The 15389-nt window shown below is 36.1% G+C and overlaps 1 protein-coding gene across 1 annotated transcript in view; it reads left to right on the forward strand.

Annotated features, from left to right (window-relative positions):
- Window positions 1-4019: 4019 nt before the first annotated feature.
- The window catches only part of LOC130019774 (sodium channel protein type 2 subunit alpha), a 93363-nt gene continuing 81993 nt past the window's right edge, over window positions 4020-15389 (forward strand). Inside the window, exons 1-6 of the mRNA XM_056110419.1 lie at window positions 4020-4193; window positions 5771-6088; window positions 7192-7309; window positions 13582-13672; window positions 14743-14871; window positions 15246-15337. Of these exons, the coding sequence (XP_055966394.1) occupies window positions 5822-6088; window positions 7192-7309; window positions 13582-13672; window positions 14743-14871; window positions 15246-15337 (697 nt within the window). The 5' untranslated portion in view covers window positions 4020-4193; window positions 5771-5821. The remainder of the gene's footprint in view (window positions 4194-5770; window positions 6089-7191; window positions 7310-13581; window positions 13673-14742; window positions 14872-15245; window positions 15338-15389) is intronic.

Below are 15389 nucleotides of genomic sequence, written 5' to 3' on the forward strand. Positions count from 1 at the left end.
TGCAAAAACACAGCAAGAGATTACCAAAAGGTTTATAAGGAAAAAATAGATTAAAATCTATGATTTAAGAAAAGTAGACAATATCAAAAATAAATCTTCAGATGACATTTAAAAAATCTTTTCTAAATTTTTTGCTCCAATATTACTCAAATGAACTAAAGAAAATTGAACATTACAAATGAATGTAGGAACCAAATATCAAAAACCAGTATAGTCTTTCTCAGCTTTCTTGATTTTTGAGTACAATATCCTCTAAATTGTTTTTAGCAGTAATCTACAATTATGAATACAATTATATAATTATTTTTGTATCTGTGAGATTTAATAAGCCAACAATTTTCTTAGTATAATTTTATCTAAGAGTACTTATTATTGCAAATGTGGGTCATTGTGGAGAAGAAATTAGTCACATACTATTTATTCTAACATATCATTGCTTTGCTATTGCCCTATCTTTCATGTAACTATAACTACTGTTTTTCTGGATATGTCATCATGTGCAGTAACATGGCTTAATTTTTCTTTTATATTTCAATTTAGTAAATTAAGCCTGTTCTCTTAAAAATGTGAAATAATAAAGTGCTTAAAATAGAAACATGTAAAATAGAAACATGTAAATTGTCATCAGAATATAGAAAGTTAATTCATTTTTTTACATAAAAATAGTATTTGTCTTTCCATTATTTATACACCTTCTAGGTATGATGTCTGCCCTTAAAGGCTGCAATACAAAACCTTTACCCTGAAATGTACTACACAGAATGAAATTTAAAATCTTTATGTAACATCATAAAATGTTAGTGTTGTGTATTACTAAGGGTCAGAGAAAGGAAAACTAATACATGTGATTTCTACAAACCTCAGTCTGGGAAAATAGGAACAAGGCGCCATCATCTTATCTTCAAGATTTATGTTGCAAAAAAGTGTTTTAGAGATGAAAAATATTCAAGTGTTGCTTATTTCATATCTTGGACATGGTGGTAAAATATTTCATGTCACCTCTTAAATATCCTTAGTTAGACTCATGGGTTGGTATCAAGGAAAAAGAAAGAGATGGCCCTACAATTTTTATCACATCATAGATTCTGTATGTCATTTTGTAATGTTTTTGATAGTGGAAGTTTGTAGAAGAGAGCTTGTGATGCACTCATTGTATGATTGTTGGCAACAGGGGTTCTGTAGCCAGAGAGAATGGGTTCAAATCCTGATCATACTTGTCCAGCAGTTATAACTTACTCTGCAAATTATTTTGCTTCTTAATGCTTTAATTTCTACATGTTTTAAGTGGGGATGATCACAGTCCCTATTTTACTAAGCTGTTGTATGAATACAGAACTATATGTTTATATTTTTTAAATTTACATAATTTTTAAAATTTTATTGAATTACCGTGAGATAGTTACATGCTTTCATGTTTGAGTTACAATCATAAAATGATCAAACACCCATCCCTCCACCAGTGCACATTCCTCACCACCAATCTCTCCAGTATACCCCCCCTTTCGCACCCTCCCCCTGCTTCCATGGCTGACAATTTCTCCCATACTCTCTCCCTCTACTTTTGGACATTATGGTTTGCAATACAGATACTGAGAGGTTATCATGTTTGGTCCTTTATCTACTTTCAGCACACATCTCCCATCCCAATCGATCCCTCCAACCATCATTGTCTTAGTGATCTCTTCTCTATTCCAGTTGCCTTCTGGCCCTGCTCATGAGGCAGGCTTCCAACTATGGAGCAATCTTCCTGGCCCTTGTGAATACTTTCCTTGAGTGTCAGTCTCATGTTATGTTATTTTATTCTCCACAAATGAGTGCAGTTCTTATATTTCTTAAATAGTACCTCATGAAAACTTAAGCACTGTGTGTTACTGTAACTCTCCTTGAAAAAGCTTCGCAAAATACTTTATAAATTACCACTATTTTAATGAAAACTTTTTGTGGTAGCACAGAACCAGAATATTTGTATATTCAATATATTGCAGCTAAGATACATAAGATATGTGAGCTCTGCATGAAGATATTACTCTCCAAGTATTAAGACACTGTAAATATGAGCAATATGTCACTAACATGCTCACTTCTTTGTTTTTGTTATCCAGGAGCAATTTTCCTATTCAGTAATAAATATTTCTATATATATTCATTATATATTATGATATATGATTTCTTTTTATTTGTACATTTTAATCTTACAGCTTTTCCATGTGAACTTTCGTTTATTTATTTATTTTATTTGGTGGCCACACCCAGCCATGTTCAGGGCTACTCCTGGCTGCACTCAGGGATCATTCCTGGCAGACCATATGGAATGTTGGGAATTGAACCTACATGGAATGCTGAGGAGCAATGCAAGCAAGCGCTCTACCCACTGTACTACAATTCCAGCACAGTTAGAAACATTTTTTTAATGGAAAATCTTGAGTGTTTGTCTATAAATTTGTCTTGCTTATCAGAAACATGGGTGGAGCAATAGGGGAATAGTGTGTGTGTGTGGGGGGGGGGGACACACGTTGTTTTCTTTTGTTTTATTTTGTTGTATTGTGGTGCCAGGGATCAAACACAGGGTTCTACAAGTACAAAATAATCACTTTTCAACTGAGCTATATCCCCAGCTAATAAGGCACACAGCTAGTAAGGCATTGCCCTGGGCAGAGTGATTAGAGCTGCTCATGTGACTCAACAGGAACCAGTGAGATGTGATGATTTTGTCTAGGTATTTAGTCTTACAGAATTTATATCTGAAACGTTGGGAAACTGGAGTTGCTAAGCGTCTTTCAATAGGGTAAATGTCTATTATAGTCTCAATCATCTCTAATCTTATGATCTACTTTTATATTTCTAATAAGACTAGAAGTTAAAGACTAGAAATTAAGACTAGAAGTTAAAGGTATAGAGAATAACTAGATATTGATAACATCAGTTGAGCTCCTGAATCATTCCCAGCCTAAAGTTAGTCATAGACAATAAAACTTAAGCTTGTGAACCCCCCCTTCCTGCCTCCAGCCTTATTTCCTTTTTCCTCTCTCTTCCTTTCTTCATTGCCTTCTTCCCCCATCCTTCTATTTCTCTTTCATTTAAGTTTGTGACAGTTTCTGTGCCTCATTATCAAAAGAATTTTGTTCAATTTTTTTTTCTGCCTTCGAGTTCAAATCCTACTATTATGCTATCAAGTCTCCTAGCCTTTTTGTACTTCCTTTCATCACTTTGCAAATAAGTTACTAATTGAGATCTCACTGACTTTCCGGTTTGTTTTTCTGGTTGCGATTTTTCTTGGGGTGGGGTGAGGGTGGGACGGGGCCGTGCTCCGCACACCCAGCGGTGCTCAGGCCTAACTCCTGGCTCTACCCTCTACCCTCCAGGAGAGCCCCCTGGCAGGCAGGCGAGGGAGACCCTACGTATGGGGTGTTAGGGAGTATCAAACCGGGGTTGAGCCGCGTGAAAGGCAAGCGCCTTACCTGTTGTACTATTTTTCAGTCCACTTTCTGGTTGTTTTTCAATTAGTTGAATCAGAGACAGAATAAGATGGTTGTCTCACCAGATAAATTTTATTTCTAGAGAAAGTTAACTTGTATGGCACAAGTGACCCCCCTTTTTTTTGAATTAGCAAGGAATTTTATTGAATATCAAATACTCTTGGACTGTGGCTAATTAAAAGCACATAAAACTTATATTCATATAATTGTTTTATGAGCTTTTTATTTCACTGTTTACATTTCTTCTACTTGTTATTTGAATTATTTATATTGATTAAATAATTCACCTTGAGACCAAAAAGCATGAACTTAAACATATTAATTTAAAAGCTAATAATCGAAATTAATATTCTTGGTGCTTGGTTCTAAAAACGCCTGTAGATGATCAGAGGTCCGTTACTGAAAGCTTTGCCCAGTTTCCTAGACGTCTGTATGAACGCAGGGAGGGTCTCTCTGTACTTCATCCGCCCTCTAGTGGCAGTAATGATTATGCCATTTTGTAGTCCCCACACAGGAAATGCCTGTTCTTACTTCAGTTACCAGAATCCTTTGACAGGAAGTTAGGTGTGGTCTTTGAAGGAGAATTTGAAAAAAAAAAAAAATTAAAAAAAAAAAAGAAGAAGAGAAAAAGAAAAAAAGCCTGATGGAATTTTAACTGCAGTCTTCTTGATATCAGCTTGTCAATCCCAAACTCTTGATGTAAAAGATTCTTCAGGGGTAATGTTTTGTTATTCTTCTTATGCTTATTCTCTGTGATGCTTCTCTACCTTTACTGTAGAATCCTTGGGGGAATCTGCAGAGGACCACTTGCAGCTTCATTTTGAAGCTGCTGCTGCATGTTTTTGCATGTCTCTTCTATTAGAAAATATAGGCATGCCAGTTTCCTCCCTGGAGTGTGCCAGGATCATCTTCATGACTATGCCTGTCTCTATGCGTGAGGGTCTCTGGGGATGGTCAGGATAATGAGGGATGTCTAAGGGGCACTGTGTTAGAAAGGGCAGTCTGCCAGCTGGTGGCTGCAAGGTCTTAGTCTACTTCCAAAAAATTATGGGAACAGTGCAATAGTTTATTTTATTTTGGATTTTCCTCTGTTTTATCTGGCATATGCTGCTGAAATGAATTTGGTATTAAAACATTTTATTCTTAGAGCATTCACTTGATATATTTATATAGTGATTCTTACTCCTGTAGAAGGGGTTAAAATGAATTGATATTGCAAAGAGAATGGAAACTAGAAAGATAATTTATACAGATGGCATTTAGGAGTTAGGATTTTATTGTATCGTTTTAAAATACAAAGAAACTCCTAACACTGGCTGAAAAATAACATATACAGTGACTGATATGCTGTTGAGTTATAGATTTTGGCTAAGTTAAAAAAATATTAGTGTAGGATTGGAACTTCATCTGTTATTGCAAAGGCCAACATAATAGGAGTTTGTTTAAAATGCAAACTGTCTTAAGCTTACTGTTTTTGTCAAGTCCAAATTTGATGTCAAGATTTTAGTAGAATGGGCACTAACTGAAAAACAAAAATTTATCTACAGTATTTTCTAAGGTACTGCAAAAATGTTCATTTTTAGACACGGTTGCACTAGCTAGCAGCAGGTTGCTAAGTCAGAGGGTCCAAGCTCCAGACCTCTGACGTGGATGACTTCCTGCCGGATTTGGCAGGGGCCGGATATCTTCCTGTGCAGCTTCCGAGTAAATCCAAACGCAATCGGGGTATCCCCAGCTCCTTCTCTCTCCTTTGCTTTCAAGCTGTGTCAACCTGTGTTTTCATAGCTTGACATTTCAGAATATTCGGAGCGCTTTATCAGGCGCGAGGATTTTGAATACGCTCTTAAAGTAGAATTGTGGGCCAAAGGGAACTTGGAAAAAAAATGGAGAGACAAATGCAACAGCCTCGCACTTCCCAGGTTCCACAATTTCAGGCAATTACTCATCTCTCGTTTTAGATCCCTGATATATTTTTTTCAGGATGCTGAAAAGATGGCTGCCAAAGTATTCACACAAGTGAAATAGCAAGCATAAACCAGTATCCTCCATTTCTGAGCTCTGAATTGGGTGTTTGCACTTAAAAACATTTTGGGAGAAGGAGATTAGATTACCTCATAGACTCCGAATGTGAAAGATAGATCTCTATGCAACGAAATGAATGTTATCTGTGAGATTCCCTGAATTCCATATCCAGTTTCTGAAAGCTTACTTTACATGTTTTGTATCATATAATTGCCACTTTTGATCCTAATGGCCATTGCTTCCCCCACCCCCAACCCCTCTTGTTTCCATAGCACTTTCTTATGCAAGGAGCTAAACAGTGATTAAAGGAGCAGGATGAAAAGATGGCACAGTCAGTGCTGGTACCGCCAGGACCTGACAGCTTCCGCTTCTTTACCAGGGAATCACTTGCTGCTATTGAACAACGAATTGCCGAAGAAAAAGCAAAGAGACCCAAACAAGAGCGCAAAGATGAGGATGATGAAAATGGCCCAAAGCCAAATAGTGACTTGGAAGCAGGAAAATCCCTTCCATTTATCTATGGAGACATACCTCCAGAGATGGTGTCAGAGCCACTGGAGGACCTGGACCCATACTATATCAATAAGAAAGTGAGTTTTTAGTCAAGTTGCCTTTGCTTTCTGTACTTAACGATTCTGGGCTAATCCCAGGGCTATGTGGTGAAGAACGTTTTGCCTCCATCCTTTCCTCATATGTCAGTAGGATCCTGATGGCCATGATCATGTAATGGACCTGTTATGAGAGGTGTGTTAAAGTCATTTCTCTGAGCCTACATTCCCTGGACAGAAAGGATCAATCTAGAATGTGAACTGGCCCTTATATTGTGGTCAGGCAAAAAGTGGAAACAAGAAATGTATCTATAAATAGAAATACAGTTTCACAAGTAGTTGCTACATTCTGCTTTATGATCTCTAGCTCTGTACAAGGTACTGCTCTCCAGCAAGTATATCTTCATACCATAGACTTTGCACTTTCCATGGATGTCCAATGAAGAAATAATGGCATGTGACCTGTAAGTGCCCAAAACAGTTAGTTAGGAATGTGCCTCATCAGTAAAGCCTACACCTTGCTCTACTGTGGGTCTTAGATTTGATCCATAAACACACACACACACACACACACACACTCTCTCTCTCTCTCTCTCTCTCTCTCTCTCTCTCTGTCTCTCTCTCTGTCTCTCTGTCTCCTAAAAAAGAGGTGTTAGTGAGAGAATTAAAAAAATTAGACCGGACCCTATATTTGATAGGGATTTTCCTAATTTATAAATGTCCTCAACTGATGACTAAAAATTGTTCAGTTCTACAAAACTAGAGGTGATTTTTTTAAAAAGCTAGAAAGCCCCGAAGTTTTCACAGGAAATATTTTATTTTCTTACTGAATTACTAATTACTCATTTTGTGTATGTGAATTATAAGATGTTTTAAATATACTTGTATTAGTACTTTATAAAGATACTAGAGGTTTTTTTTTGTAATTGCTACACATTTTTGAAACTTTAATCAACTATTCAAGTCACTTACAAATTAAGAAAATTTATACACTCAGAACATCTATGAATATGTTATTGACAGCAATTTCTGTGTTAGCACATTGTTTATAGGGCTATACTTTTAAATAATAGTCTCACTTTTCTTTAAGCTGTTCTTATTGCATGTTTTAAATTCTGTTTGATGTGTTGTGTTTTCTTTTTCAGACATTTATAGTATTGAATAAAGGGAAAGCAATCTCACGATTCAGTGCCACCTCTGCCCTGTACATTTTAACTCCCTTCAACCCTATTAGAAAACTAGCTATTAAGATTTTGGTACATTCATATCCTTTTTTTCAAGGAATCATTTCATATTATTTTGTTCTTTGGCTGAATTATTGAGCTGAAATATCTTAGAAATATTTGTGGTTGGCGATGTTATTTGTTCTTTTTCTTTTCTTTTACTCAACAGTTAGCAAAATGCAAAATGGGATCAGAGGTAAGTGAAACACTTTCTCTCTTCCAAGTTTTCTTTTCCCCCTGACATAATCTTTCTTTTTTCCTTTTATGCCTTAGCTCCCTAAGTTGCTTGCCACAACCAAGAGCCATTTTAACCATGTTACCATATTTCCTTCAAGATGTTTTCAAATTTCTCAACATCATTAATCAGTAAACCAAGCTAATATTTTTATGGCTTTATAATTTGGATAATATATATACATAATCTGAATTATACAATCATATGTTTGGGGGTCTGAAATATACTGCATTTTGGTTTTCACTTCATTGAAAAACTTTTATTTAATGTTTATAGTTGTGATTGTATAAATACTAATATTTTAAGTATTTCTTTAAATTCTTTTTTCTAGAACACTCACATTTGGTGAATGTGAATCCGTCCTTCCTTCCTTCCTTCCTTCCTTCCTTCCTTCCTTCCTTCCTTCCTTCCTTTTATATTTCCTTATACTTTAAGATTTTGGTTTCCTCAACTGGAGGATGTCCTTTCTGTTGATGATGGGGTGTGTGCCTAGGAAGATGAGGACTGGTTAAGTCTGCATAAAGGCCTCAGTGGCATGGATCATTCTTGACAGTCTTCAATGAGGCATTGCTGAGTAGAATTCAAGATCCACTGTAACAGGAAAGCAGGTTACTATCAACAAATTTCCAGGGAATTATGACTCTCAAAATGAGATGGATTTGTGCTTTAACGGTCAGTTAGAGTTAAGAAGTCAGTGCCAGTTTCCACCTTAATTCATGCTCTTTGTCCTTACGTTGCAGTAAAAAATATTTGGAGAATACATATATTGAAATAAACTAGTTTTTTTTAAAGCATAAGAGATAAAAGTGACAACTTTATGAAATAAAGGAAAGAAATATATAGTGAACTCTAGACTAGGGTGCCATGAAATAAATGAAGTCTATCTGCACACCACCATAGATGTAAAGTGACTCCAGAAAGGGAAGTGAATTTCATACAGCTTCCACACACCCCTCCCCCAGACATCCCACATCACCACCCAAAAAAAAAAAAAAAACTGCTTCAACTTGGTGTGAGGGTTGTTTCTAGGGAGTTGTCAAGGAACAGGCCTGTGAGCCTGGGGACCTTTTTGTTGCCCCCACCTTAAGGCCATCATTCCTGGATGTCTGGGTTCTGTTTTTTTTTTTTTTTGTCCTGAACTGGCAATATAAAACTCCTTTTTGGAATTATCTTGTCTTTCCAAACATTCATTGGTTGTGAGTCTTTTCCTAACAAAAAAATAAATTGTCAAAAATATTTTATTGCTTTTGGAAAAATTTTTGTTTTGTCAAAACATACTTTTTAATTTAGTACCATGAGTCCCCTACCTGACCCTTCCTTTCTCTTTTCCTTCCTCTCTTCCTTTCTTTTTTACTCTTTCCTCAATTTCTTCCTTTGTAACTTGTTCTTATGTTTTATTCAAGCCATGGATTTGCTACAGTAAGCTGCCATTAATGGTTTTTGATTTTTTAAAAAAAATTTTTAGTCATCATGAAATTACAAAGTTATTCATTATTATTAGGTATCAGGTGTATAATATTTCAATACTTCTACGTTTACCTCTATGCACGTCCCTTCACCCACCCCCACCCTACCACCACTATTTCCAACATTACCTTCCATCCACCAGGATGCTTCTATGGGAGGCACTTATATCTATTACAGTGGTTTACAGTACTATTGCTGATAAGGTTTCATACATAATATTTTACCAGTTTCTTGATAAAGGTTTATTATCTGTATGTGTATATATATATATATATATACATATATATATATACTTATTTAGTTCCTTATTTTGTTGTTTTTCTTAAATTGTCTACTTCTGAGAAGCGGGAATGATGATATTTTGGTTGTTAGGATTAATTTTATTTATTCCTAAAATTTAAATAAAGTTATTAGAAGCTTTATTACAGGCCCTTGGGGATGTAGCTGGTCAGTAGCCTGAAAAACAGCCCTGGGAAGTGAAAGAAAGGAAAGATTTGAAAAACTGGGTCTGTGCCAGGAAAGATCATTTATAGGAAGAACATAAGAATCATTGGATGAAAATATGAAAAATGTATGATATGTAAAATAAGCCAGAGGTAGGTGAGGGGAAACTGATATTTAAGCAAAGCTTCAGGAAGGACAACTTTCAGTGCTGCTTTTTCTTTAAAGAGTCAACACATTGGAGTCCACAGGGCTGTCAGCCCAGTGTGTGGCATGAAAACTTGCAGTGTAAAAGCTAACTACCAGAGCAGACCCGGGAAATATTTGAATTAGGTAAGGAAATCAGGAGGATTAGTTAGATTAGAATAAGAATGCAGCAAGTTCTGGGTAAAAGAACTACAAAATGTATCCCCAGACTTTCCAGTCAATTTGGTGTCCAATGTCTTTGTGTATGTTAGGGGGCAGGGGGCACACTGAGCGTTGCTTAGGTCTTACTCCTAGCTCTGCACTTAGGGATCACTTTTGGTGGGGCTTGGGCACCGCACCAAATGGGGTGCTAGGGATCGAATCCTAGTGTGCTTCATGCAAATCAACTGCCTCACCCATTATACTATTTCTCTGATTCCCCCAATGTCTCTCAGAAACATGTTATTCTGGAATACAGTGTTTTTCAATCTTGTTTATGTCTCTCCTCAACGCTTAAGTTTTAGCTAGGCATTGACAGATTTCAATTTCCACCTACATTTTGTTCTAAGACTAAAATTTGTGTGTGTGAATTTTTTGTCTTTGTTTGGGAGCCATTTCTGGGGTGTTCTGGGACTGCCACTGGCTCAGGAGTAGCTCTTGACAGTTTTTGGGGCGACCATATGTTGCTGGTGATCAAACTCGGGGCTCCCACAGGCAGAACATACTCTGCTGTCATTGAGCCGTCTCCCCTGCTCCCAAGTGTGAACTATCTAAAGCAACATTTCCTCACCTCTGCATTTTAGAACTCAGATAGACAGGTTATAAAAAGGAGTCTATCTAAGTCAGCATCAGGAATAAATGTCAAAGTTGAAATCTAGTTCTCCTGAATTTTAATTATTTTGATATTGTTGATAGTAAATGGGGTCTACCATGATTTTGAGCACTGAGTAAACTATTCTGTATATAAACCAGAATATTTAAAAATAATTTCACTTCTCATACGTAAATGTAATTTATATATAAGATTATGTTGAAAATTCAGCCTTAGTTTAATGATCTGTTTGTGGTAAAAATTGGGAATGTATTTTGAATAAGTGACCAGTATTTTATAGATCATGGAATCAGATGGAAAACAAGACTTGAAAGTTTTAGTAGGTTTGAAAAAATAAAGGGAGCTTTTTGTTTAAACTTTAATTAGGAGATGATACATTATTTGAAAATTTCATGGAAATGCTAATCTCTCCTCAAAAAAAATAATGGCCTAAGAAACCTCTGACTCTCAATTTCAGATGATCTGAAAAGAGTGACCCTCTTTAGTAGAGGATGATGACAATGTTTTAATCAAAGAATCTGGGCCTTAAGGATATAATTTATGTGAGAGGCTTTCTAGAAATCAAGATACTACATGAATTTGAGGAATTTAACTTCAAATTCGATATGCCAGACACAGTAACAACAAAGTCTCCAATGGAGACGTTACTGGGCCCGCTCGAGCAAAGAAGAAAAACCTAAAGGGCACTGGTGTTAAGTCAGCTGTGATACAACTGTGAAGCCCGGGACCAGAGAGATAGCATAGTGGATAAGGCACTTGCCCTGCCTGCTGCCAACCTGGGTTTGATTTCCATCGTCCCACATGGCCCCCAGAGCACTGCAAGGAGTCATTTCTTTGTGCAATGCTAGTAGTAAACCTTAAGGATCGCCAGGTGACATTCCCAAATAAAACAGAACAAAAATGAAACTGTGAAGCCATATAGATAAATCTATCAAGATCTGCAAAAGACAGCTATTGTCTTTCTTGCAAGTTTACACACATTTTCTAATGTAGACTGTAGATCTAGTTCATCTCTATTTACATAAATTAAGATATTACATTTCAGAGTTATCATTTGGGAATAAAAATATGAGAAAAGATAAATCCTTGTGTACTAATCTTAGAGAACATAGACACATACTTCAGTACTTTAGTGATATTGGTATGCTTTGCTGGTGATCCTAAAATACATGGATGTAATAATTCTGTGTAGTCACAACTGATTTTCCCAATTATTTTCCTTTTTAATCTCCATAGAATAAATCCTGGACTCAAATTCTTGTTTTATGACTTCAAGCATAGTGACTTTTTCTAGAAAATTAAAAGTGGGCTAGAGCGATAGCACAGCAGGTAGGGCGTTTGCCTTGCACGCAGTCGACACCGCAACCCGAGTTTAGTTCCTCCTCCCCTCTCAGAGAGCCCGGCAAGCTACCGAGAGTATCTCGCCCACACGGCAAAGCCTGGCAAGCTACCTGTGATGTATTGTATATGCCAAACACAGTAACAACAAGTCTCGTAATGGAGATGTTACTGGGCCCTCTCGAGCAAATCAATGAACAACAGGAGGACAGTGACAGTGACAGTGGATATGGTCGTGATGCATTTGGGTACAGCAAGATTTCCTTGTGTATTTATTATGTTAGTTTATAAAGCATGAAATAAAGGCCTCTATAATAAATTAGTATTTCAATCTAAATTGATGCTCCTATTTACAGAAAAGTTATCGACTTATTTCTTAAAAAGATGTATGTCATTTGCATTAGTAACAGTTGCATATAAAAATTAGCTTCATTTTGGCAGAATAAGCCATACTTTGCTTACTACATTTTTGTCCGGGTATATTTTGGAAACTGAAAATTGTTCTTGATGTGCTTAGTCAAAAAGTTCTGAATAGCTTAGTCAAAAAGTTCTGTCTACAGTCTACTTTCTTCATGCATCTTTCCACCTGAATGTGTCCTCCCAACATCCATAACTTGGTGTTCTCTTCTCTATCTGAGCTGAAAAGGGGTCTTTTACTCTCACATTTATAGCAAGATTAGGAGCAATAGCACAGTGGTAGGGCATTTGCCTTGCACGCAGCCGGCCTGGCCAAACCAGGTTGGATTCTTCAGCCCCTCTCGGAGAGCCCAGCAAGCTACTGAGAGTATCTCACCCGCACGGCAAAGCCTGGCAAGCTACCCGTGACGTATTCAATATGCCAAACGCAGTAGTAACAACAAGTCTCACGATGGAGATGTTACTGGGCCCGCTTGAGCAAATCGATGAACGGAGGACAGTGCTAACCAAGAATTAAGGAACTTATTAATATGTAATTTGGCAATAAGAGGTACAAATGTAAGAAACAATAATACTAATATTGTTGTCTTCACTTGTACTCAGTATTTTATAAGCAATTAAATTATTTTATATACTCCACTTAGACTCTTATCAAAGACTTTTCATCAGTATGTCACTTAGTGATAGAGAATTTGGTGACTTGTATTATCTTGTTGACTACTTGTGAAGATTTATATACATATTAAGTTTACAGTGAAGTTGCTGAAATGAGTTTGTCATTTAAAAATTCAAAAAGAGAAGGACTAAAGACACAGTTTGGAGGTTAAAATGTTTTCCTTGCATACAGTTTGACCCCATTTTTGCTCTCTGGCACTGCATGTGATTCCCTGAAGACCGCCTGTAATGATTCCTGAGAACAGAGTGAGGAGGAAGTCTTGAGCACTGTTGGATACTGCACTAAAACTTAAAATTAATTAATTCGAGTTGAATATGAAAGATAGCTTAGTGAGCATGTCCTTGGTTTGGGTGGGATTCCTACCACCACATGTTTCCTGAGCAATGCTGGGAGTAACCACTGAGCAAGGAACTGGAGCACCCCTTTAGCATCTCTGGATGTGACTCCCCAGTTAGAACCAAAATAAAAACAGATTGATAAAATTTTACCTATGAACCCACTTGTTGGTATTCAATCTTTTAAATTAAGAAACACACTCAGAACAGTTGATAACTTGACCTAAAAACTTGGATATGGGGCTACTGAATTATAGAAATGGGAAAAACTCTCAATAATAAATAATAAGGGTATATATGTTATAAATTCCACTGTGACAAAAGTTGTTGTGGGGCATGGAAGTGAGATTTTCCATTGATCTTTGTTTTCCTTGACAATATTCTACTTTATTCAATGTGCTCATTATGTGCACTATTCTTACCAACTGTGTATTTATGACCATGAGTAACCCTCCAGATTGGACAAAAAATGTGGAGTAAGTAGAAAACATCTTTTAAAAATATCTTTCAATATAATTATGGTTTTGTATTTCAAATTATGTATGTAAGCTCATCATTTTTAGCAAATCATTATAGCTACTGTAGAGCAGACAAATTTAAACCATGACATTTATTTTAATCATTCATATACTATAAGAGAGTTTATTTCATAATATCAATGCATATTTACTTATACTTGTAACTAGCTTTTTACTTTCAATAATTAAATTACATTAGCTTTATATTTATAGCTCCTTTAGTTACTCAAATTACTGAGCTGGTAATTGCTCGTTTGCCAACATATGTAGAACTTCGACTTTCTTGTGGGTCTCAGACTATTTTGGTTACTGATAATGATAAAAAATTATACCAGTTTGAAACCAAAGAGATAGTACAGGGGTTAAGGTACTTAACTCTGCATGCCACTGACTCTGATTCAATCTTTGGCACGTGGTTCCCCTGAATATTGCTAAGTGCAGTCCTTGAGGTCACCTAAGCACAGTAGAGAGGCCTGGAGCCTCCAGGACTGCCAGAAACATCAGATTATAACTGACAGCATAGGGATCGAAACAATACTGCATCCATGGGCTTCACATAGCACTGATATTCTGGTTGCTGACAAGCCCAAAGAAAAAAATTTACAGATTGTATGTTCCTTATCAAATGACTGTCACCTATGTTTTACTAGTATATTAATTTCATGATTTTGTGGTGCACATTTAGTTAAATGCAAAGGCCTTATTTTTGAATGAATACTAATTTTTTAAAAATCAAACCAAAAGCTAATGTACTTCTAATAATGTCTTCATATAGATTCATATTATTCAGGCATTCAGATAAATTAATGTAGAAAGTGCAATATACATACATTTAATTATAAACAAAGAAAATGTCTTTCAGAATGTCATGTTTCTTTTCCCCTTAAGTGTTACCTATGCTCTAATGCGGTCAATATAGACCAGGAAGAAACACTCTGATTCTTATTTGTTGTTTACATCTCCTTTAAGATATATACATATCAATTACATACTAGATATTTAATGTAGATTTGACTATCTTCTCTCAGGTACACCTTTACAGGAATTTATACTTTTGAATCACTTATAAAAATACTCGCAAGGGGTTTTTGTTTAGAAGATTTTACATTTCTACGGGATCCATGGAACTGGCTGGATTTCACAGTCATTACTTTTGCGTAAGTATCACTATACCTTTCTTCCAGGAACAGTAAATCATTCGTGGGAGCCTACATTATATTTTCCTTGGTGGATTCCCTTCATCGATCAAACATTTATTTAGTTATCATGTGAATTTATTATATTTTTTCTTCCATTAAATTATGCACTATGGAGAAATTAGGTACTGGTACAGCAAATTCAAATAGCTTTGACTCAACACTGAAAAGCATAGTTTCCAAAGTAACAGAGAATATGATTGAGGACAATGCCATTTTTCTCTTAATTGGGAAATCTGATGGCAACACTCATTGAAGTTAAAAAGGTCTTGATGAAAGACCAATGTAGAACTAGATTTCCCTAAATTCTGAATAACTCTGATTTAATTCTACAGGTATGTAACAGAATTTGTAAACCTAGGCAATGTTTCAGCTCTTCGAACTTTCAGAGTATTGAGAGCTTTGAAAACTATTTCTGTAATTCCAGGTAAGAAGAAACTGGTATAAGGTGGTAGGCCCCTTATATCTCCAACTGTTTC

Source organism: Sorex fumeus, unplaced genomic scaffold (genome assembly GCF_029834395.1).
Source record: "Sorex fumeus unplaced genomic scaffold, SorFum_2.1 ptg000009l, whole genome shotgun sequence".
In the NCBI taxonomy this organism is placed as follows: Eukaryota; Metazoa; Chordata; class Mammalia; order Eulipotyphla; family Soricidae; genus Sorex; species Sorex fumeus.